This window comes from Chenopodium quinoa, unplaced genomic scaffold (genome assembly GCF_001683475.1).
Source record: "Chenopodium quinoa cultivar QQ74 unplaced genomic scaffold, ASM168347v1, whole genome shotgun sequence".
Lineage (NCBI taxonomy): Eukaryota > Viridiplantae > Streptophyta > Magnoliopsida > Caryophyllales > Amaranthaceae > Chenopodium > Chenopodium quinoa.
In genome coordinates this window covers 1212624-1236232 of record NW_018744988.1, presented here as the reverse complement: position 1 = coordinate 1236232, position 23609 = coordinate 1212624, and the positions used below count along the sequence as shown (strand labels likewise).

Sequence of the window (23609 nt, the reverse complement as noted above, 5' to 3'; positions counted from 1 at the left end):
CTCATAAACTACTCAGTTCGATTTAGTTCTATTCAGTAAATCAGAACATGCCCTTAGTGTCTAAGTTTTGAACTATCCAAATTGCCCTTAAACAAAAAGCCTTGAAAGTAAATCAAATATGAAAATAGAATTATAACCAATATGAGTATCATATTTACATTCTTCCAAAAATAAAAACCCATAGTAGAATAAAATCAAATCAAATCAAATAAAATACTAATGATATCATTACTATATAAGAATAATACATAACTCATATGCAATCAAAGATTCCATAGAATATCATACAAAACCTCAAAAAAAATCTTTTCTATCATACTACTTCCTCTTGTTTTTTTAATTGCACAAGTTGTGATTTTACGTCTCTCAATGCTTTACTTTGATGATCGATATCTATAATTATAGATTAGTAAAAACTTAAAATGCTGAAAAATAAAAATTAGAAATCAAGATAAATCTAATTAGATCCAACCCAAGTATGTTTTTCCTTACCAATAAATCACAAAAGATGGTCCAAGAATATTGTGTGAAAAGTGCAAAAGTTCATTTTTCATTCAATTTTTTTGCATAGAAAAAATAGTTCTCAAATTGTAAATTTAACCTATATATGTGTGATAAAAATTTTTTTTTTTTTTTTGTAAAGAATATGATCAGCTAACTCACAAAAACAAGAGAGCTTGTTTCGTACACCCAGGTAATTTGCTCATTATTTTTTGGAAAAATTGAAAAGAATAATCCCACCTTTCGCCCATCTGCTCAAAATAATCCCACATTTTTGAATTCCAGAAATAATCCCATCTTCTCAAAATGATCCTTTTTACCCACAACCGTTTCAACAGGTAATTTTATTTTTTTTCATATAAATAAAACAAAGGCAAAATAAAAAAAAAGAAAAAAAAAAGAAAAAAATCCCCTAATACCCTAACGCAACCCCCACACCCACCATTGGAACCACCTGTCCCCCCATCGGCGACAGCTTAACCCTAGCCGTCGGCACCCCTGCCCCACCAATACCGGCGAAACCTTCCTTCCCCCTTCTCTTTCCCCGAAAACCATCTTAACCCAGCCTAACCACCTCAATCATTCGAACCCCAGCCTCTTCAAACCACCGCAAACACCACCCGAATTCCACCTCAAACACCACCTCAAAATAATCCCACCGCAAACACCTCAAAATTGGCCGATGTCTGGGATTGCCAGCGGCAAATGTGTTGTTTTGGGGTTGAATTGGAGGTTGTGGCTGCGACATCACGATGGTTGGAGATGGTGGTAGCGATGTTGATGGCTGTAATTTTGAAGGCTGCCATGCTGGGGGAAGTTGGGGTAATTGTGGAGTTAGTGCAGTTGTGGTTGTTGTGGGGTATGTTGGGCGAATTCGGAGGTGGTGCGGTGGGGTTGTTGGTGTGGTTGGGCGAAGCCCTTGAGTTAAGAGGGGTTGTGATCGGTGGCGATTTGGTGTGTGTGGGTTCGGTGGTGGTGGGTTGTAGTGGCAGCAACTGCAGAGAGGAAAGTGAAATTTGTGATGGTGGTAAGGCGCGGCGGCAGGGGGTTGTGATGGTGGTGATAAGGGGGTGGTCGTGTAGCTGGGAGAAATTTTTTTTAATTGTTTTGTTTTTATTTTAAATTATTTAAAATTTAAGACCAATTAAAAGGTGACATGTGTCAAGTCACCTTCTAAAACAGGTTACTAATTTCATAAACCGGTAAAAGGATCATTTTGGGAAGATGGGGTTACAAGGTGGGATTATTTCTGGAATTCGAAAAGGTGGGATTATTTTGAGCAGATGGGCGAAAGGTGGGATTATTCTTTTCATTTTTTCCTTATTTTTTTTTACTCATTTAACAAATGAGCAAATAAAATTTACTCATTTTTTAAATGAGTAAAAATTAAAGAGCAAATAATCCGGGTGTACGGTACACCCGAGTGTATATAACAAATTTTACATAAACGATATCTTTCGCTACTGTCTCACAATTCAATATTTTATCTACAGACTTACTTCCGATCCTTTTGGCATCTCTCATTGCTATGGTTGTTGCTAGGGTTGTTCATTGGTCCAAGACCGGACCGAAAATTAGAATTCTAAAAACCGAAAATCGGACAGATTAAGCTAGGACCAAACCCAAACCTGACAGAATAAATTGGTTCAAACCCCGGACCGAACCGCTTTGGATAGATTTAAGAATTTTTTTAAAAAATAATTCTAATTTTTTAATAATTTTATGGAAAACTCGAAAAAAGTAAAGGAATTCTACACTTTTTTTTTTGTATATTTAGTACAAAAAAGCTCATAAATTTAAAGTTTCTTAAACTTATTAAGGATAATCTTAACCATTATTTAAGGTTTCACACATATTTTTAATAAAAAAAAATCAGTCCGGTCCAAGACCGGTTTTTATAGGGGTTTGGATTGGACCGGAGATCGGGAAAATAAATTTCTTAGACCCGAAGATTGGACTGATTAATTCGGTCCGATCCGAGGTGGTTTGGTCCATTTTTTCGGCCTGGACCGATTTATGAACACTCCTAGTTGTTGCAGCATGAAATCACTCTTCGTCCCTCAATCTCTTTCTATTTTATTAGATAATCAAAATCAGATTTAATAAGTTAGGTTTTTTACAAACATATATCTTTCTCATTTATTAAGTTATTAAGTATAAGAATAGGCAACTTTATTGTAATATTTATTAGATATAAAAAAAATTCAAAATTACATACTTCCTCCGTTCTATTAATATTGCAACAATGAACTTTTTGCACTATTCATCACTTTTGTTTGACCATATAATATGAGTTATACGTTAAGCAAAATATAGTCAAGTGGGATCTTGTTGGATTCGTCTCATAAAATACTTTCACAATATCAACTTTTTATAATTTTTACTCTTACACAATTATAGATATTTAGCATATAAAATGTGTTTTGGGATGCGTAATTTCCTCCTTGTTGTAATATTAACAGAACGGAGGAAGTATAATACAAATTGAAGGTAGTATCAATAACTTATACTAAAGGCGAAACCAGGAATGACACTTGTCATTTACTGGTTAAAAAATTTCCCGCTTTTTTTCCCTATAACATATATTGGAAAATTAAATCTAATTGTTCTAAACATTTATGTGATAATTTTATTTAAAAAAAACCTATTACTCACTAAAAATATATTTAAAAAGTTGATTAAGGAAAACTAATTATCCTAAAGTAAAATGAACTCAAATAAATTTTCACATTATGCCGATCAAAGTGTGTCAAAAATTTATGGACAAATGTATATGACTTCGTATATGCATGGGTACTAACCTAATTACCTAAGCTAATAATTTAATTTTCTTATATAAAACGTTATATCTTCTAAGTTTCTATTACTATAGATTTTTTTTTTTATACAATCCAATTCAATAATCTTTACATTTAATTTAAGTTATTTTGTTACAAATAAATTTTCTGGATAAATTATTGTTGAATTAACACCATATTTATTATTTATTTATGGTAAAATTTAATTATAACCGTGCATGGTACGGGAATTAACCTAGTTCTATTCTGTACTAATGTACTATGGCCTTTCAATGTACTTGTTCAAACCTAAATCAATAAAAGTGGAATTTTTTTTTATATTTTTTGACAAAGAAAAGAGGTAAGAGATATATTTGGGGAATTCAAGCTGATATCATATAATCATCGTATAACTAATATATAAAGCTAAAATTTTAGCCAGGTCACGATGTTGCGACACTTGGCGTTTCAACTTTTTGCCAAGTGTCTTCGGTTAATTTAGAAATCTATTTGGATAGAATTTTAGGATAAAATTTTAAGTTTAGAATTTTATTTTCGATAAAATACCAATATTTTAGAGATACAAATTGAATTATAATGTTATTCAAAAAAAAATATTAGATTATAATTCTAAAAAATTATCATATAATTTTTTTTTATGTCATAATATATTTTTGGAGCGAAAGAATTAGTTTAAAGCGTAAAACATTTATTTATAATATATACTAATCGGTTTTAAATAATATACTTCACAATTAATAGAATTTTATTACTAAATAGACCTGTCAATTAGGGTCGGGTCATGAGTCATCTCGGATTGGGTCACTTTATGTTACGAGTCAAAAAATGTTCAACCCTTGCCCAAAGTTTTGGGTTCGGGTCAACCCAATGGGCTTTGAACATATATCTTATTTAATTTATTATTTGCTTTTTTTTTAATGTATTAAATCGAACATTTCCCCCAACATTAGTATTAATCATAACATGTCTACTAGATAACAAATCGTCACAAAAGCACATCAATAAACGTATTAATAGTATATTTTAAATTTGACACATAAATTGAAAATCTATCTTTAAATTCAATAAATAACCCGGGTATTGTACGGGCACAAAACTAGTAATATAAATAAAATTGTAAAATAGCACAAAAATCAATATATGAGTATAAAGTTGTAAGAGGGGATAAACGAAAATGTGAATCTCATGTGATCTCCTTTGTACATTTGCCGAGTTTTTTGATCCCTAGTTTTACGACTGAAAAAAAGATATGGTGATACACTGGTACATCTGTACATGGGTCTACACTCTACAATACATTCCCCACAATTAGGACTTGGAAACGAACAATAACATCGCCTAGTCGCCACTTGCCACACTCCAAGCAGGCCAAGTGGCCCCACACCCACATTTTATCGTTCCGTTGTCTTGCTCACCAAGCTACTTGGTGAGACTTCACCATTGACTTTTGTGAAATTGACCATCCTTTTCATTGTTCATTTGCAAGCCAACATCCGAATGGGCTATACACCTATGGCGATACGTCGGTCTATATGACTTATTTATGTAGATACATTGGTACATTTGACAATAGGTTGAATTATCATTGGTACTCCGTATGCTAGTAAGAGTGAGGCTAAGCGTTGAACAAACAGAGGTGAGGTGGTTCGCAATTAAGGGCATGTTTGGCACTAGACTACTATTTATGAGAGTCTATTATTGTTAAAACCCATTGTAGGCCACTTGTGAGTGTCCCATATTGGAGATTGAGGAGAGTTGGTTCCACTTTATAAGGTAGAGGAGTTATGACTTGTTCTTTTCACCTTAAAAAAATAATATTAAGTAAAAATAATTTCATTTTAGTAAAAATAAATTCAGTTCAGTAAAATTAATTTCAGTTCAGTAAAAATAAGTTCAGTTCAGTAAAATTCAGTTTTCTTAAAGAAGAATTATAATAGAAAATCAGTAAAAATAATTTCAGTTCAGTAAAATTAAGTTCAGTTCAGTAAAAATAAGTTCAGTTCAGTAAAAATAAGTTCAGTTCAGCAAAATTAAGGTGAATCAAACAGGGCCTTACTCCTATTATTGCTGATTGGTTTTAGTATGAAAGTTCCTAAGCCTTGTTTGTGCTGTACATAACAAATTCTAACTATTTATTACAAGTAAAAGATTTTAATAAGTTGTGAAGATGGATAATTAAAGTATGAGAATTTGGGGAGTAGTTGTTGACTAACTATTTGTTACATACTACTTTCGTTTCATAATTGTTGTAACATTTTATTTTTACATACGTGAGTATGTTTCATAATAATTGCAAGTCTACCATATTTGGAAAGAATCAAAGAACCTATTGTCATTTTATAATTTCTCTCTCACACTAATTCCACTTTTTTAAATATTTTATTATTTTTCTTTCTTACTAACTCCACTTGCATTTATTTATTTTTTTGATTTTATTTCTCTTTCCTATCAACAATACTTTATTATAAAAAAAAAATTCTCTTTTGGCCTTCACCTTATGATTTTCCTAAAATTACGGCATTCTTTACTGTTGCGATTATTATGAAACAGGGGGAGTATATAAAATATACGAAGTATTTGTTTTATCAAGTACTCGTATTGTTTTGACAAGTCAAAAGCTATTCATAACTACCTAAAAACTATTTAAAAACTAGTGTCGAACACGAACACGTATTTGTCATTACAAGTTACTATCATAATTATCACTAGTCCATTTTTGGATATATGTTGTTACATGTACTCGTACTCCTACTTTTATTTGGTGTTGAAGTCTTAAGTGATTTATCAATGAAGTCTACACAAGACCGCAAACACACACGTTATTATGATGCTATGATTATGACTTCCTCCCTTAATTACCCAGAAGTTCTTAAAAGTTTCCATTCACCGGTTTTAAATTACAAGTAACTTGTTTTAATTCTGAGCACCCGTAATTCTCTGTTCAAAGTCTTGTAACTGGCGAACTTACGTTAATTATATTAAAAGACAACCGGTCTAAAAGTAACCTTCACATTTTTTAGAGTAACTTTAGGAAAAATGTAATTTAATAACCCACCTTTAGTCGGTCTTCCATGAACAATCCCACTTTTTAAAATTCCAGAAACAATTCCACCTTTGACCCTCATCTTCCACTAACGATTCCATTGACCTACAACCTGTTAAACAAGTTAAATTTTTTTTTCCCCTTTTTTTAACTACTTTTCTTCTCAAGCCACCAGTTCAACCACCATGGCCACCCCAACACTCACTCCTTACCGCCACCCCACCCACCAAGCCACCACGAAACCTCTAACCACGACGGAAAATCCTAATACAAATTTAAATGAATGTACTCCGTACTACGTAATTATGTATATATTGAAAATAAAAAACATTTTACATTTTTTTTAACAAAGAAAACTACATAAATAAAGAGCAAATTACAACCTAAGCTAAAAGAAAGAAAATAAATACAACACACAACGTAAAATCCTATTACAAACTTTGATTATACAACGTCTACACGTAAAATCCTGAAAGACGAACCCCGTTTAAAATCCTAAGAGTTTAAACAAGGTTCGTCTCAAAATTTTACTTGTTATTTATTCAATAGGATTGTACAATCGTGAATTTAAGGTGCTAGTTGTCCTTTTATTTTCGATTAGTTTAAAGATTATTTCAATAGGATTGTACAATCATGAATTTAAGTACTTCTTTCTTGATCAAAACGTATCTAAATTAAAGGTGTTGAATGTTTTTTTTTTTCTTTTCCTTTTTGGCAGGAGAAATTCTTGGATTATTAGATCAAAGACTAGTTGATGACCATGATGCATGTAGATTAATCACAAGATTAACAACAGTCAAATATCAACACAAACACATTCCCCTAACAAATTAAACTCTGTGTGCATAGAGCCGATAGAGGGGGTATAAATGTATAATATTATTGTACTGATCAGTTTTAAGGGATCACCTTTGCGTATTAAAATGATCTAATGTAAAATAATAAGTTCCAATAACATGCATGTAAATTGGGCATCCTTCTTCTTTAGTGCTTCATGAAATCATCAAAGATGTATGATTTATATTTAACATTAATCTTAAAGCTTAAGAGTTAAACCAACAAACCAAGTTTGTATGGTAGAGATGGTGGATGACTCACTTTATGACTTTGAGGTTAATTACTGTATTTAAGTTCTACCATCTACATATGCTTGAAAGTATAGGATTTTATAACACCCTTCCCCTCCACTCTCAAATGATGATCTAGTTGAGCTAGCTGACGTGTGAGGGGAATAGTGCTGGTTCCATAGGGTGCATAGTAGCTTAAAGCTTTTGATAGTGATAGGTGACATTCTTTGTGCCATCAACGCTATATATTAAACAACAATGGTAGATCCCTTGACCTAATTATAACATTGTTGTTGATATTAGTTCCTAGTTCGAAGTATGAGCATTAACATATTGTATTAAGTATAGTTTGCATGCCTTTATAGTAATTATGTTTGGTGAATGATTAAACAGCTACACTAACATGAAATAAATGTGAACTTTTTATACTATAAAATTCTGATAGGCTAAGTAATTAAGTGTGAATTAGATGCATAACTAGCCCATGTAAATATGTGCTTTGTAATAGATTAGATTAGTGGGTACTAAAGAACATAACCCTTGTCCTCTCATAGGCCCAATTGGCCACTGTTAATGATGGGCCCAAATGGCAGACTGCTAAGCAATACAGATGTTAGCCCATTTAGTGATATTGTGGTTTCTAATGACCATGTAAATACTGCAGTACGAGCAATGTGAAAAAAGAAAAAAAAAGAAAGGCAAAATACATTGCTCGTACTGCAGTATTTACCTGGTCATATTTAGAAACCACAATGTATTTTGCCTTTCTAAGGTAATTAATTATCAATGTCGGATTTTCATGTACTAGTATTAAATAAAGAAATCATGGATGATCAACTAGTTTCGTTGGTTAAAGTATTGATAAGCGCTACATCATTTGCCTTTAACTACGATATTATTAGGGTCTGTTCTATTCAGATTATTTTCAGTTCAATTCAGCTCCAATAAATTCAATTCAGTTCATTCAGCTCAGTTCAGTCAATCAAAACAGGTCCTAAGGTAAACTGGTTGAAAGGGAATGATATCCAACATGTGCAGTAATAATGTATAATGTATTTTTCATTTAGGTCCCCTATTCTTGTAAAAATTTTAAGAAAAAAAAAGGAGTTCCCTATTAGAAGGGTAAGTGCAAAATATCCCATGATTTGTGTAAAATAGCTGATAAGTTATATCATAAATAATCAATTTGCAGAATTAAACATGCCATTAAAATTATATTGAGTGTATGATCTACGATTTCCATAAATTTAATCGGTGAATGATCTACACGGTCCAATAAATATAATCGGTGTATGATCTACAATATCTAAAAAGTCCAATAAATAATGCACATTGCATTTATTAATTCTAATGTATTGATTAATCCAACTTGATACTATACTTAATGAATGACCAGTCCTTACTATAGAGTACAACTACTACTCTTTTGGGTCAAGCACATTGCACATTGCTATGGAGTTTGAAGTGGGTTGCTTCCCAACATCTGAATATTGAGTTAATATTGTCATAATTAAAAGACATAAAATAATGAGTACGCGTAGACATAACCGTTCATTTATCACAGCCAAAACTCCTAAAGTACCATAAATATCCATTAAGGATTTAAGATTAGATGTTACATGTTAGGAATAAAAGTAGATGACAGCTGATACACACAACTCAAAATCAAATCTCATATATATCACTACCCTAGTACCCTTGTGGCTCTCTTTACAAAAAAAAAAAAAAAAAAAAAAAAAAAAAAAAAAACATTTAGAAACAAAAAAGAAACTAGAAAGAAATTTCGAGAACATATATTAGGGAACGAAAAGGATTTACCTGTATAAAAAATTTGGAATTGATGGACTTAGGGAACAAAAGGGTTAACACTAGGTAACGAAATTTCAAGATGGATTCACACTATGTGACAAAAGGGATACCCTTGAACAAAATTTTAAGAACAACTGGTATTATGGAGCAAAAGGAGTAACTCCAAAGAAAAAATGTCCCTTGTAATGTCATTTGCTGTGATTGTTTGAGCAGTGTAACAATTCTATTAAAGTGCCAGAATTTTCAGGTTTATATACTTCGTAAAAAAAAAAAAAAAAAAAAAAAAATCTACTTTGCTGCAATAAAAATAAAAATAAACAGATAGGCTAGAAATAGTAGAGAACTATTTAATGGAGATGTGAAATTTAAGCAGAAACAAGTTTGCTTTAGAAGTGGGTCGGTCAGGTCAATTTTCATCACTTGCAACACAAGCTTAGCATCAACTATTACAATTTCAATTTGAGTAGGTTTTTTTTTTCTTTAATTATTGCAACCTACTTTAGCTAGTAACATGGAAAAAATTGTACGAAATTTTCGGTCTATAATTTAAATAAACTTAACAGCCCCAACCACTTCATTGAAATATGACAACGACAATTTAGAAGTAAAAAATAAACCAAAGTTTTTATAAACATTACAACCCAATTAGCAAAATATCTTTAGCTTTCTGATCAACAAGTTAAGCCTAAGAGAAATATGCGACCAAACCCGAACAGTAGCAAGGTCATGTTATACGCGAACCCTTACCCACAACGAAGAATGAGACACGCGGAATCAATAATGTGAATAAGAAGATGATGAAAAAACAATGTTAGATCTCAGGCATGATTAAACCAAGGCGATGCTGCTTTCACCGCCTGGAGGCTTTCGGACCCCTGTGTAGTAGTCTCGGGATTCTGCCTTCCCGTCTGAAAAGATGTTGTTTCCACTTATCTCTCTCAGCTTGGCATGACTCAAGGGTTTTTCTGTTGAGCTAGGAGGTGCATCTTCTGTGAATATGTTGTTTCCTGACAAGTGAGCAAATTTCTGGTCGGAAATCTTCTTTGCTGTTTTCACTACAGGTTCACTGTCAGTTTCCTGGAATGCAGGAGATCTTACAGTCGATCGTGGCTTAATTTCAGGTGGTGGGGCAAAGATGTCATGTCCGCTTAGCTCCTTGCACTTGGCATCGGAGAGTTGTTTCTTCAACTTTGCTTCTGCCGCGCTATCCAGATTTCCACTCAGTTCTCGCTGTTTTGCCACTTCTGGTAAGGAGGCAGGTTTCTTTGGAGAAAGGCTCTCATCATCAGCACCAAATGAGATTTGACTCATTCCAGTAAGAGCTTGCTGGTACACCAAATCACCATAAAATATTGCAAGATTATCAGTACGTCGTTATATATAAACCAAACATGGAAGAATCTATTAATTATCAATTACCATAAAAGATAAACAAACTTTCAACAAGGCAAAGCAAAACAAGAAGCTTCTCTAAGACATTTGACCAAACATATCATGACAAAGTGGCACTTTCCTAGGAAGTACAAACACCTAAGTTTGTTTGTAATCTGGGAGCAGACTAGTAGCTCCATTTATCATTTTCCAACAGTCAATAATTTCCAGTAATGTCATGACAAGGGAGTACTTGACTGGGGAATGGACCTCGTTTTTTGTTGATAACTTGTTGATCATGATAGCGTTCACTCGTATTACCAATCAATACACAACTACAAGGGGATGATTCATAGTATACCTGGTACATACGTACGCCAGTTTTGTTACCCGGGGTTTGGTTGGCACCTTCAGCTTCTTGGTCATCGATTTCCTCTTCACCAGCAAATATGCCACTACCAATCATCTCTTTAGACTTGTAAGCAGAGCACGGTTTCCTGAGATTAGGCACATTACATACGCTTGTTATATACACATCCCTTTCGAAGTTGCAACAACAGTCCAACCAATCCACAAAAACATACAAGTATACAACCCCGTCTTGGAGAAGATGATCAATATTCAATCAATTATACTTCGCTCCAATTAGAAACAAACCACTCATACCAACATTGAACATCAATTAAAACAAACAAAAAAATTGACATATACATAGTATCATTAAACAGAAGAAATTGATCATGACATCAATCTTTCGCCATCAATCCAACAGAACACCGTAAACCATCAATCCAATCAATCAAAAAGCCAAAAAATCGGAGTTCACTTAGATTGCAAACAACCATTATATCCTTACAAACACAAATTACACTTACCTATATAACACTATAACCAAATTATAAGCAAATTTATACCTTAATCCCTAAGCAATAACAATAGCATAGAACAATTCACACAAATTAATAATGACAACCCTTATTCAACACAATGAACAGACAATTGATCATACAACCAAATTTCCTTTTTTGCATCATTTCACATTATAAACAGTTTTTCTAGTCCATTCTACATGTGAAGAATGAAGATCCAATGAATTCAACTTAAGTTCACAAACAAAGAATCACCAAATTAATTTTTTAAAAAGGGTACAAACAAGAAAAACGTGAGAAAAAAATTATGTTTGGTAAAAATTGAACTACAAAAAAATAAAAATCAGATCTTACCTTTTTACCAAGGATTCAAACTCTTCATCTGTCACTTGACCTCCAAACACCACCTTACTGATCCCATCCGATGGCTGCTCATTTCCCAGCAAAAATTAAAATCAATTAAAAAAAACACTCTTTTTTATTAATAATACCCAATATAGTATTTTATTAATAATTCAAAAAAAATCCCAGAAAAATCCAAATTAAAATTAAAAAAATACCCAGATATTTTCTCAGTAAAAGGAATAAAACCCATAAATTAAAATTAAATAAAAACCCAGAAAATTTCTGTTACAATGAAAATCCCAAATAAAAATGAACCCATTTTTTGAATTTAAATAAAAAAAAAATAGAAATTACCTGGACGTTGCGAATAGGGCGATTAGAGGAGGAGAGAGAAGGCGAATCGGCGGGAGGATTTTCCGACCAAGTTAGCAGATCTGCTGTTGAAGTGTGAGGTTTTCTCACCGGAGTTCCTCGGTGCTCCATTTCCTTCTTTAACTCTTCAATTTCCCAAAATGTACAATTCCAAAATTATCAAAGTAAAACTCACTATCTTAAATTATAATTAATATGTATACTTATTTGTTTTACTCTACAAAAATAATTCCAAGAAATCCGAATAAAATTGTTAATGTTATTATGATAATATAGCACGCAAAGAATAATTAAATTTGAAAATTTAAAATAAAAATTAGAGGGGTTGTTTTTTTCTGACACTGAGTTTGTTTAGCTTGTGGTACTACTTGAAGTGGTATGAAATTTAGAGAGAGAACGAAATGAGAAATTAATTTTCTTCTTCAAATTCTCTCTCTTCTCGAAGGAAAAAAAAAGGAAGGTTGAGCGGTGAAATGACGAAATTGCCCTTTTGTGCCGTTTAAGTTTTACTATTCCAGCTTAGCTTATACGGATGCTTTAAGCTACACTCTTTTCTGACCCCACCGTATTAAACCGTAATTTAAATTTTAAAATAATTATAAATAAAAATGTATAATTCCACGTTTCACTCTTTTATTTGTCAATGTATTTATTTAAGAGGATAATAATACGAAGAATAATAAATTGGGAGTAATTAGGCATTTTAGATTTGAATGTAAATTTGTTATTGGTGAGTGGATATGGCAAGGCAAATTGGAAAGTATTTTTGAATTTCAGTTGGTGGCAGCCTGAGCTACAGTGATGCTGCGTATATAACGGTTATTTATGATCTTATCTTGACGATTTTTTTAATTTTACTTTGGGATTGAATTTTTATTTTAAATGTTTTGAAATTGGAGGAGGATTGACAAATACAATTAAACGAGTAATATCTTGATTAGTTGAATGTAATCTAAAATTTGAATTTTATTTTGGAGTTACATTTTGACTTATTAACAACATTAATTAAGATTGACATGGTATTAAAATCAGACTGAATTAAATTATTTTATTAAAAAAAATATTTATTACCTCCGTTTCATATTATTTGCAACAATTTGACATGAAGGAGAGAGAAAAAATGTCTAATCGTTGCAAATAATATGAAATGGAGGTAGTATTTGTGAAGGAAAAAAAAAGTTTTATAGAAAATTAGGATTTTTAAGCCTCTCATCTCCCCTTTTCTTCTAGGGTAAAAATTAGGAGTTTTAAACTAAAAAAAGTTAAAATAAAAAAAAATAGATTAAATAAGTTTTAGGCCAAATTAGAAAATAACACCTGCAAAAAGACCCGATTTTGATTATAACACCTTAACATTTCGAAATTTTATTATAACACCTACAAAAATCCCAAAATTTTGGTTTCACCACCCACTAACGGATTTTTGGATGGAAACCGTTAGTGGGACCCACTAGGGACACATGTCAGTTGTTTATTGGCTTAAAAATAAAAATTAATAAAAATTAAAATTAAAAAAAAAAAAGAAAACTCCTAAACTCTAACCCAGCCACTAGCCCCACCACCGCCGACCGTCACTACACCGCCGGAGACCCCCCACTGTCGTTGGATTCCATTCCTTCTCCGGCGAAACCACCGGCCGTCACCCCCACCAACATCAGCCCCCCCGTAAATCCCCTTCCCCCTTCCTTCTCCTCGAAAAATCACCCCAACCCACCACAACCCTCCACGAAAACCACCTAGCCCCTTCGCCTCTTTCAGACCCACAACCAAACCACCGTCAACAACCGCTACAAGCACCAATCGAAATTTCGCAGGTGGTTCTCCGTCAATTTCAGGCGTCAAACCGGAAGTTGTCTTAGCCAAATTCCGGTGGTGTTGCTTCGCAAAAACCGGCTGAAATCGCTGCGAAATTCAGCAGATTCGCAGGTGGTTCTCCGTCAATTCGCAGGTGGTTGTTCGGAAGATTTCGTGGCTCAAGAAACGGGCTGAAATCCCGCAGAATCCGGTGAGTTTCGTCGGTGAAGTTCCGGCGATTTCACTGCTCAGGAAACCGTCAATTGCAAGCGTTAATCCGGAAGGTTTTTCGCTGCTCAACTTCAGGGCTGGGCTGGGCCTGGTATCGCCGGATTATGCGAGGGCAGGTGATGCCGACGGCTGGGTAGGTGGTGCCGATGGTGGGGCTGGCTGGGTTAGGGGGTTAGGGTTTTTTTTTTATTATTTTTTCTTTTTTTTAAACCAATACACAGCTGACACGTGTACATGGCGGGCCCCACTAACGGTTTTCATCCAAAAGTCCGTTAGTGGGTGGTGAAACTAAAATTTTGGGATTTTTGTAGGTGTTATAATAAAATTTCGAAATGTTTAGGTGTTATAATCAAAATCGGTTCTTTTTGCAGGTGTTATTTTCTAATTTGGCCTAAGTTTTACATAGTAACAAAATCTAGATTTTATTCATTTCACCTTATTTTTTTGTTGAACTACTGAAATAAATATTACTAAACTGAAATTATTTTTCACTAATTCTCAATGATATTTCTTAGTTAAAATTTATTGATTTTGGCTAAACTAATTAAACAAAACTTATTTACTCTAAATTTAACTTATTTATACTAAAGTGAACTTATTTGTATTGATGGATAATATTTTCTTAAGATGAAGTTAGGAGGAGCTTTAAAATTAGGTAATATAACATATTCTTAATTTAATATTTACTGAGGATAGGAAATTAAATTATAATTAACTTATTGTCATATTGCATATGCATTAATATTGATTTCTTTATGAGTGAAATTGGCATGTTTAAAAAATTGTCTTTGAATTGTGATAATAACAAATATTACATATGTTGCCTGTTGGTGTAATCCAAGATTTGAATTAATTTTGATGTTACTTTTTGGCTTATAATGAGCAATTATTAAATTGGTATGCTTTTTCTTTTTTCTTTTTTTTTCAATAATTGGCATTTACATACGGAGTAATTATCACTGTATGACATATTGGCATATCGCACAAGCATTAAAATTGATTTAATTTTTTTTAAATAAGTTGGCATTTATTATAGTGTTTAATAAACATTCTTCAATGCAAAAAAATTAAATTTAATTATTCCGAGATCGTTTGACATTGATGTGGTTTCTTTTTTGGTTTTTTATTTGTCAAGATTGTTTCGGGGTTTTTTGATGTGTCCTGCGGGAGAGTTACAATTCCAAGAATGCCCTTCGACGCCTGTGCCTGCAAAATCACGAAGACTCCTGGGGGTAGGAGCTCCGCCTCCGACGATCAAGTTAGTAAAGATACGGGAGGTAGAATGCACGTAATGTGGAAGTTACTTCTCGCGTAATGGGGGAATTCTGCAATTAATATTGCTCGGGGTAAGTGTTTTTCTTTTTGAGGAGTATTCAATGTGAACAACAAATGTTCCAGCCCCCATTAATGAGGGTCCTTCCACTATTTATAGTGGGGAAGGGATGGTTTCCCTTTTAGGGTTTAGAGGACACGTGTCAGCAGAGGATTGGAGCACTGCTGACCAACGGCTGGATGCCACGTGTCACTAGGCCATTGGGCCACGTGTTTAGGGTATTTTTACCCCAAACAAAGATTATAAAATATATGTCATATAAGGAATCAACAATTATTCAAACTTATTAAATCTATTAACTATCACTAAAACAGAAGTTGTTAACATCACCACTGCCCACATGTCGCTTTCTCAATAAAAAAATTCTCGCGTAAATGAAATGATGATGTCATTTTTTTTGGAAAACAATCATAATTAACATTTTTGAAATTTAAATATTGGAAGCTTCTACATCACAACTAAAATCTATAAATTTATCGTAGGAAATTGAAATAATTTTAAATAGCACACTAATAAATGACATCCTACATTGAACTATGAGTTGGACAACATTGAACAAATATTGTATCATAATTACGATTAAAATAAAAAAATTATAATTATAAATATACGTAATTCTTATTTATATTCATGTATAATAGCGATTTATTTTTATAATAACAAATTAAAAATAATTTAAAAAAAAAAAGGTTTTATACAAACCGTGCATTAACCTAGTTTTTAATAATTTTTAAAAATGACAACAAAAAAGTGGATTTTTTTTTTCTTGTTTCTTGTTTTTGGTTTTTTATTTTATTTTTTTTAATATATTGAAAATTGAAAACAAAAAACAATGTCAAATAGATTGTTTAACTTTTTAGTCATATGGAGTATATACATAAATAAAAAAATAAACAATTCCTGAAACTATTGATTTTTGGCACTATTTAAGAATAATTTCACATTATTTATAATCTGTAATCAAACATATAGAAAGATTTGACTAGTTGGCCGCGTTAATGGTTTTGACTAACTTGTTTGTAATTTTTTTTTATGGGTGATACGAATCGATCCCAAGATCCTCTAAGATCGAGAGGAAAGTTCTTATCACCAAAATTATCTCTCACTCTTAGCTTACTATAAATAATTGATTATATAAAAAAAAATTGTTAAGTAACAAAAAATTGTTAGTTGTTCCAATGTATATAATACCTAAAACACTAAATATTCAATAGTAATTAAAAAACCTAAATTTCAATAAGCTATTTACCAAGTACATGAATTAACTTTTTCATATGGCTGAACATCAAATAGGTATTAGTACGCTAAAAACTATTCAAAAAAACTCATTACCAAATAAGTCGTAAGTATCATTTGAATAAAATAAAGAGAATAAAGGTCTATTCTCTTCAGCTTAATTTTAGTTCAATTCAGTTCAGTTCCTAATTTTCTTCCCTCATAAAATATTCACTTCAGTTTAGGCCCTGTTTGATTCACCTTAATTTTGATGAACTAAAACTATTTTTACTGAAGTGAACTTATTTTTACTGAGCTGAACTTAATTTTAATGAACTGAAATTATTTTTACTGAACTTAAATTATTTTTACTAAACTGAAATTATTTTTACTGATTTTCTATTATAATTCTTCTTTGAGAAAACTGAATTTTACTGAACTGAACTTATTTTTACTGAACTGAAATTATTTTTACTTAATATTATTTTTTAAGGTGAAGAGAACAGGGCCTTAGTTTAGCTCCAATCAGTTAAGTTCAGTTCAATTCCTAATTTCTATCTCTCATAAAATATTCAGTTCAGTTCAACTTCAATCAGTTCAGTTCGATTCCTAATTTCTTATTTTCTTTCTCTCATAAAATATTCAGTTTAACTCCAATCAGTTCAGCTCAGTTTGTTCAGTAAATCAGAACATGCCCTAAGTACAAACATTACTAGGTTTCCCAATGAAAATTTTCCAAGAAATAACTAACGCCATATACTTTTAGGTTCGTTTCAATCACTCCTTAATTCGACTCAGGATTATATAATTACTTGTATTTTTTTTTTTTTAAAAAAAGTAGAAAACAAAGACAATCCTAAAAATAGTCAAGAATCATCTAAGGTAAATTCTAAGTTTCTTATGAAATGACTCTCTTCAGATTTGGATTATAAATTAGATTAAACATACGTAGTAAGTTAATTATTATTTTTTTTAAAAGAAGTTAATTAATCTATAGTAATATATAAAGTAAAAGGGGGTTTTGGGTGATAAATTTCACTTTCCCAAAATACCCCTTTCATCTTTAATAATTTTCAAAAGAAAACTACCATAATTTTAAAAATATAACTACCCAAAAAAAAAAACTACCACCCTTTAATTTACTTAATTTATTAATTTTTTTGAGGGAAATCATATTTTGCATGAACATTATAATGTACTCGTATCTTACTTTTAACCTCTATAATTTCATCAATTTATAAACCCACTAATATTATTTTTAAAATTATATTTTAGGGAAAAAAAAAAAGAATCGAGTTATGCATAGTAATTTCTTATGTTGCGTGTTTCTCACACCTTGTTAATTTAATGACAATGTTAGTTGGCATTTGCAACATTTGTGTTGTTGTCCATTGCAGAACTTTCATAAGAATTTTTGCATATGTTTCTGACACACCATTATAAGTAGCTGTCTTAGTTGATTAGTGGATGCGTGTCACGTGCGAGAGAGACAATAAGGAATTAGACTTTTCAATCAAATCTTAATTAGGTTTAATTCAATAATTACCCAATTAGACAATTAGTTAATTGAATTTTATTTCTTAATCACGAAAGATGTAGACACAAAACAAGTCCAAACCATTTGATTATAATTTCTAATTATGTAAAAGCAATAACTCTCAAGGAAACTCTCTAATCTCTATATTTAATTCTGCGAAGTATATGCTGCCAAGGAAAAACAGACTACAAATTAATACTAAAGTCAATACTCCGTATAATTAACGTCGCTTCTCCAGTAATTTGATGAGCATGATAACTTTTTAAAGTAGACCGAGACAATTTCACATTGATTTAGGTACAAAGTATTACAAATGAAAAATGATCATTAATCACTAAATTAAAAGAAAAACATTGTTATAATAAACCATAATAAGCATAAATAACTTGAGATGTTTCTTTTAAAAAAAAAATCGAGATTATATATTCTACGAGTATTATGTTAAAAGTAGGTTCAAACAATAGAAGTACATAAACCAAACTGTTAGTAAAGTTTTAACCAAATGAGTATACAAATAATATTATTCTCGTGCGAATAAAGATTACCCAATAATTTAGTTACTGTTGCGCGTTATAAATTTTTTCTACCAATTTTACCATAAGTTTTTATTCGAACTATTGTGAGACCGTCAAGTACAAGACTTTGCACGTTAATTAGATTGTTTACACATATGAACAGTATTATAAGTTGGGTATGTGTTGACCCTCCCGTAAAGAAAGGCTTTATATTGGGGTGGTGGGGAGGATGAGAAGGAGATGGTGTTGCTCTGAAGCAAAGAAGGGATGAAGGAATTCTATTCATTCACTCTACATCATGAACTAACTTGGTCATCATCATAATTGCTACGAGTAGTATTTTACATACAGCATTGCATTGCCAGCCTGCCTACACATATGATGTATCATGCACTGATTCAAGCGATCTACGAGTAATTAATTTGGTTGACATGCATTATTGCTTAACAATTGCTTCTTTTGACTAGATTTTTTTTTTTTTTTGAATGATTTTAATAATTAATTGTAAGTTATTTTGATTTTTGAATACGTTAGAGATGCCATATACATCTAAGTAATGATCAATTCGCTTGGCTACGTGATATTAGTAGACAATGAGTCAATGCTAGTAATACTTCTTCTGGTTCTAGAATAACGATAACCTATCTCGCTCCACAGATTGATTTTTTTTACACTATTTACAATTTTTTTTTATCTATATTGTTGTAATAATGTATTATTAACACAAAATTTTTGTACACCCAGTTTACTATAATTTAACGTACATCAAGCAGTGTTCAACTTTTATATATTTTTTTTTTACTTATGGAGAATTAAAGTTATTGATCGTTAAAATTTTGCTTGACAAACGTGATATAAGAAACATGTCGTTAACAACGTCAAGTGAAAAAGAATAGAAGAAGTATTAAGGTTTCCATTACATAGCCTTGAGTCTTGTGATTGTGGAATCACTGGATCAAACGCCTGACTAAAGACAATTTGGGGTGGGAATTCCCTTACCCTTCCCCCCACTCCCAAAATACCTAGCCCGCTAATTCGGGACGAGAGGACCTGTTTCTCCTTACCAACAAAAAAATAAAAAAGTTTACATTTACGGAGTTGTATAATTTAGTTGATGGTATAATAATGTAGTAAGTAATATAAGTAAAATTCCAAGTAGGTAAGTGCCTAGTTAAATGGTTGTCCTTTAGCAAGTAGGAAGGTTTTGTAGGCTCATTATTAGTGTGTACGGTACTCTATATTATTTGCATTGTTGAATCTGTAGGCATTATTAGAGGCCATTTAATTAACCTGGATCACGTACTTACTAAAGAATAGAATGAGCGATTCTCTTTTCTCTACTAGCAAGTCATCATTCTTGTTTTAAAGGAAGAATATTCGTGTTAATGTACTGAATTTATAAATATTTTATATTTTAATTGTACTTAAAACAATTTTAGAAGTTATCATGAGAATTAATTATTTTGTACCATGCAACAAGGTAGCTTTGAGCTGCTGGGACCGAAATTTTGTTAATTATTAGGTGTCAAATATAGGTAAATAAAAAGATAATATAAAAAAAAATACTATTATAAGATATTTATTTTCAAAATCTTGCAGATTATATGATAATATGTTGTATACTACTCTACGATACTCCATATAAAGTTTAAGGAGGTTCAGATGGAATATGTCATCAGAAGGTTTTGTGGAGATCGTTTCACGTGAGTCCGGTTTATAATGCACACAACCACTGCCACTACCACTACTTAGTCACTTGTCGGCGACCACCCTCCCCCTCCCATCCTCCGGCGCGGATACCCACCCCCACCCATTCCTCGACAGAAACGCAGGCAGGCTTTAAAAATAAATTATAATTAGCTTCAAATTCAGCCTTTGTTATGGAGGACGACAAACTTTTGAAAATACTGATGGTTAGCTACGATGAGTTTGAGAATAATTTAAAGCTCTGTGCTGCTTTTTGTTCCTTGATTACAAAGGAATTTCATTATAGTACAGAACAAATGGTGCGTATGTGGATGGCTTTAGGATTTGTTGAGCTCAGAGATGACAAAAGCTTAGAAGATGTCGCTGAAGAATATGTTCGTGAATTGCATGTTACGGCTATACTTCTTTGAGTTCCCCTATTTCAAATATTCTGATCAATATTGTCTAACATCTCATATTTATAAACCAAAATTTGACTATAATAATCTAATTTCTGACACTTTTAATCTAATATCTGACAATTATAATCTAATATCTGACTATTATAATATAATTTGTGACAATTAAAACCTAATATATGATACTTATAATCTAATATCTGATAATTATAATCTAATATCTGACTATTATTATCTGATTCCTAACACTTTTAATCTAATATTTGATATTTATAACCTAATATTTGACAATTAAGATATTTTTTTTTTCTGCTTCTATGACCGGACCCACGTAAGTCCGTTTTACACAATACTAAAAATCCATCTCCTCTTAGAGATGGCAATGGATCTGGACCCGATCCGGATCCGTGGATCCAGATCCGTTTTTCACGGATCTGGGTCTTAAAATTTTGGACCCGACGGATCCGGGTCCTGCTGACAAAAATGGATCTGAATTTGGGTCTGGACCCTAGACCCGAATCCAAATCCGTGGACCCGTTTTTTATTTTTCCTATTAAAAAAAACTAAAATTGTTTTTTCTTTATTAAAATGTTAGTAATGATAAAGATTAACCCTTTCAAGAGATGAATTTTGGATGCTTATATTATATACATCATCGTTGTTTTTTCACTAGCTCATATGTAACATCATATTTTTTTTGTTGTTTATAATTTTAATTCAAAATTATGAGTGTATACGTTGGTTAATTTGGGGTTGAACTTAATAACCAACGACGTAAGTTTGAAATAAATTTTTTGACCCGAACATTACATTTATTGCAAAAAATTAGGTAAAATATATTGGACCCGTTTTGGACCGAAACCGTTGGACACGATGGATCCGGATTCGGGTCTTCATTTTCTAGACCCGACGGATCTGGGTCGGATTTGGATCCTATATACAAAAACGGATCTGGATCCGGGTCCATTCAAACCCGGTCCAGATCCGACCCATTGCCATCCCTATCTCCTCTCTACTACCAAACATTGTAGGTAAATAATATGAATTTAAGCCGACAAGACCCAAACGTATCAAAACCCACCGTCCCACCCTAAGAGTTCCTCTCGTGAATAACATACATTTTGTTGGATCCTCTTTTGATTACCTAAAAGAGAAAACAAAACAAGTCGTATACATGACAATATGAGCTGTGATGGTGAATACTCCAATGCAAAGAGATAAAAAGAAAGTAAAGAATGGAGAAAAGAAAGTAAGGGAATGGGGTTAAAAGGGAGGAATTGAAGTAGAAGACGAAGAAGATGGATATGATGGGCTCTGACAAATTAGCATTTGGGGCACACGTTTTTTACATAAGAGGTTAATCATTACACTAAGTAAGTGGGATTCTAATGCACATGTAAGTAGCAATTAAAGGCATGTTCTTTTACTCTAGGGCGTACAAAAAAGTCATTTTAACGATAACTTCAACTGCTGTTTTCATCTGTCCCACATTGCTTTGCATCATCCTATTCTCTCTCGAACATTCACGATAATTCTTATTTTCAGTCATGCATGTTACAAATTTACAATTGTATAACTAAGCACATAATCCTTAATTAGCTTCAAAATAATTGGCTATTTGGTTGTAATTTAGTGGTGATTTAGGTTATATTTGGTAGAGAGAATCGCGTATTCAATTCCACACAAAAACAATCGGGAAGAAACTGGTCCGAATTAGTCCAAAGGGTAAATCGGGTGAAATAAAAAAAAAAAAAAAAAAAACAAACAAAAAACAAAGAAAAATAATTCTTAGCTTCAATAGTTTCTTTGGATTAGTATTATATGAAGTATTCATTTGAAGATGAAAATGGACTGTTTGGTGTTGAATAAGGCAAATAAAGTGCGTGATATGTCTACTTAGAAATAGGTTCAAATGATCAGTTTTCATTTAATTATCTCTATTGTACAAAGTACTTGTATAAGTTTAGGGATAGTGCTAAAAATGATCTTGATTTTATATACTCATTTCACATGGTTGGTGTATATAACGCATTAGAAAAAAAAAAGTAAAGAACATTGACCAAAAAATAAAGAATATTACTTGTATTAGAAAAAAAAAAAGTAAAGATTGACGCCCACACAAAAACAATCGGGAAGAAACTGGTCCGAATTAGTCCAAAGGGTAAATCGGGTGAAATAAAAAAAAAAAAAAAACAAACAAAAAACAAAGAAAAATAATTCTTAGCTTCAATAGTTTCTTTGGATTAGTATTATATGAAGTATTCATTTGAAGATGAAAATGGACTGTTTGGTGTTGAATAAGGCAAATAAAGTGCGTGATATGTCTACTTAGAAATAGGTTCAAATGATCAGTTTTCATTTAATTATCTCTATTGTACAAAGTACTTGTATAAGTTTAGGGATAGTGCTAAAAATGATCTTGATTTTATATACTCATTTCACATGGTTGGTGTATATAACGCATTAGAAAAAAAAAAGTAAAGAACATTGACCAAAAAATAAAGAATATTACTTGTATTAGAAAAAAAAAAAGTAAAGATTGACGCCCACACAAAAACAATCGGGAAGAAACTGGTCCGAATTAGTCCAAAGGGTAAATCGGGTGAAATAAAAAAAAAAAAAAAACAAACAAAAAACAAAGAAAAATAATTCTTAGCTTCAATAGTTTCTTTGGATTAGTATTATATGAAGTATTCATTTGAAG

At 31.9% G+C, this 23609-nt stretch overlaps 1 protein-coding gene across 1 annotated transcript; it reads right to left on the bottom strand.

The window, feature by feature from the left end:
* Positions 1-9598: 9598 nt before the first annotated feature.
* LOC110706569 lies at positions 9599-12621 on the bottom strand. The gene is made up of 4 exons (XM_021884498.1): positions 12158-12621; positions 11813-11886; positions 10951-11086; positions 9599-10544 (listed from the first exon to the last, which is right to left on the bottom strand). Exons 1-4 carry the CDS (start codon positions 12284-12286, stop codon positions 10047-10049), a joined length of 837 nt encoding a protein of 278 aa, XP_021740190.1. The 5' UTR covers positions 12287-12621; the 3' UTR covers positions 9599-10046.
* Between the last annotated feature and the right edge of the window lie 10988 nt (positions 12622-23609).

Coding starts and splice junctions, on each gene's coding strand:
- LOC110706569 (XM_021884498.1), bottom strand. CDS start 12,286: ATGGAGCACCGAGGAACTCCGGTGAGAAAACCTCACACTTCAACAGCA. Junction 11,887..12,157: donor GCCCTATTCGCAACGTCCAG/GTAATTTCTATT, acceptor GGAAATGAGCAG/CCATCGGATGGGATCAGTAA. Junction 11,087..11,812: donor TTTGAATCCTTGGTAAAAAG/GTAAGATCTGAT, acceptor GCCTAATCTCAG/GAAACCGTGCTCTGCTTACA.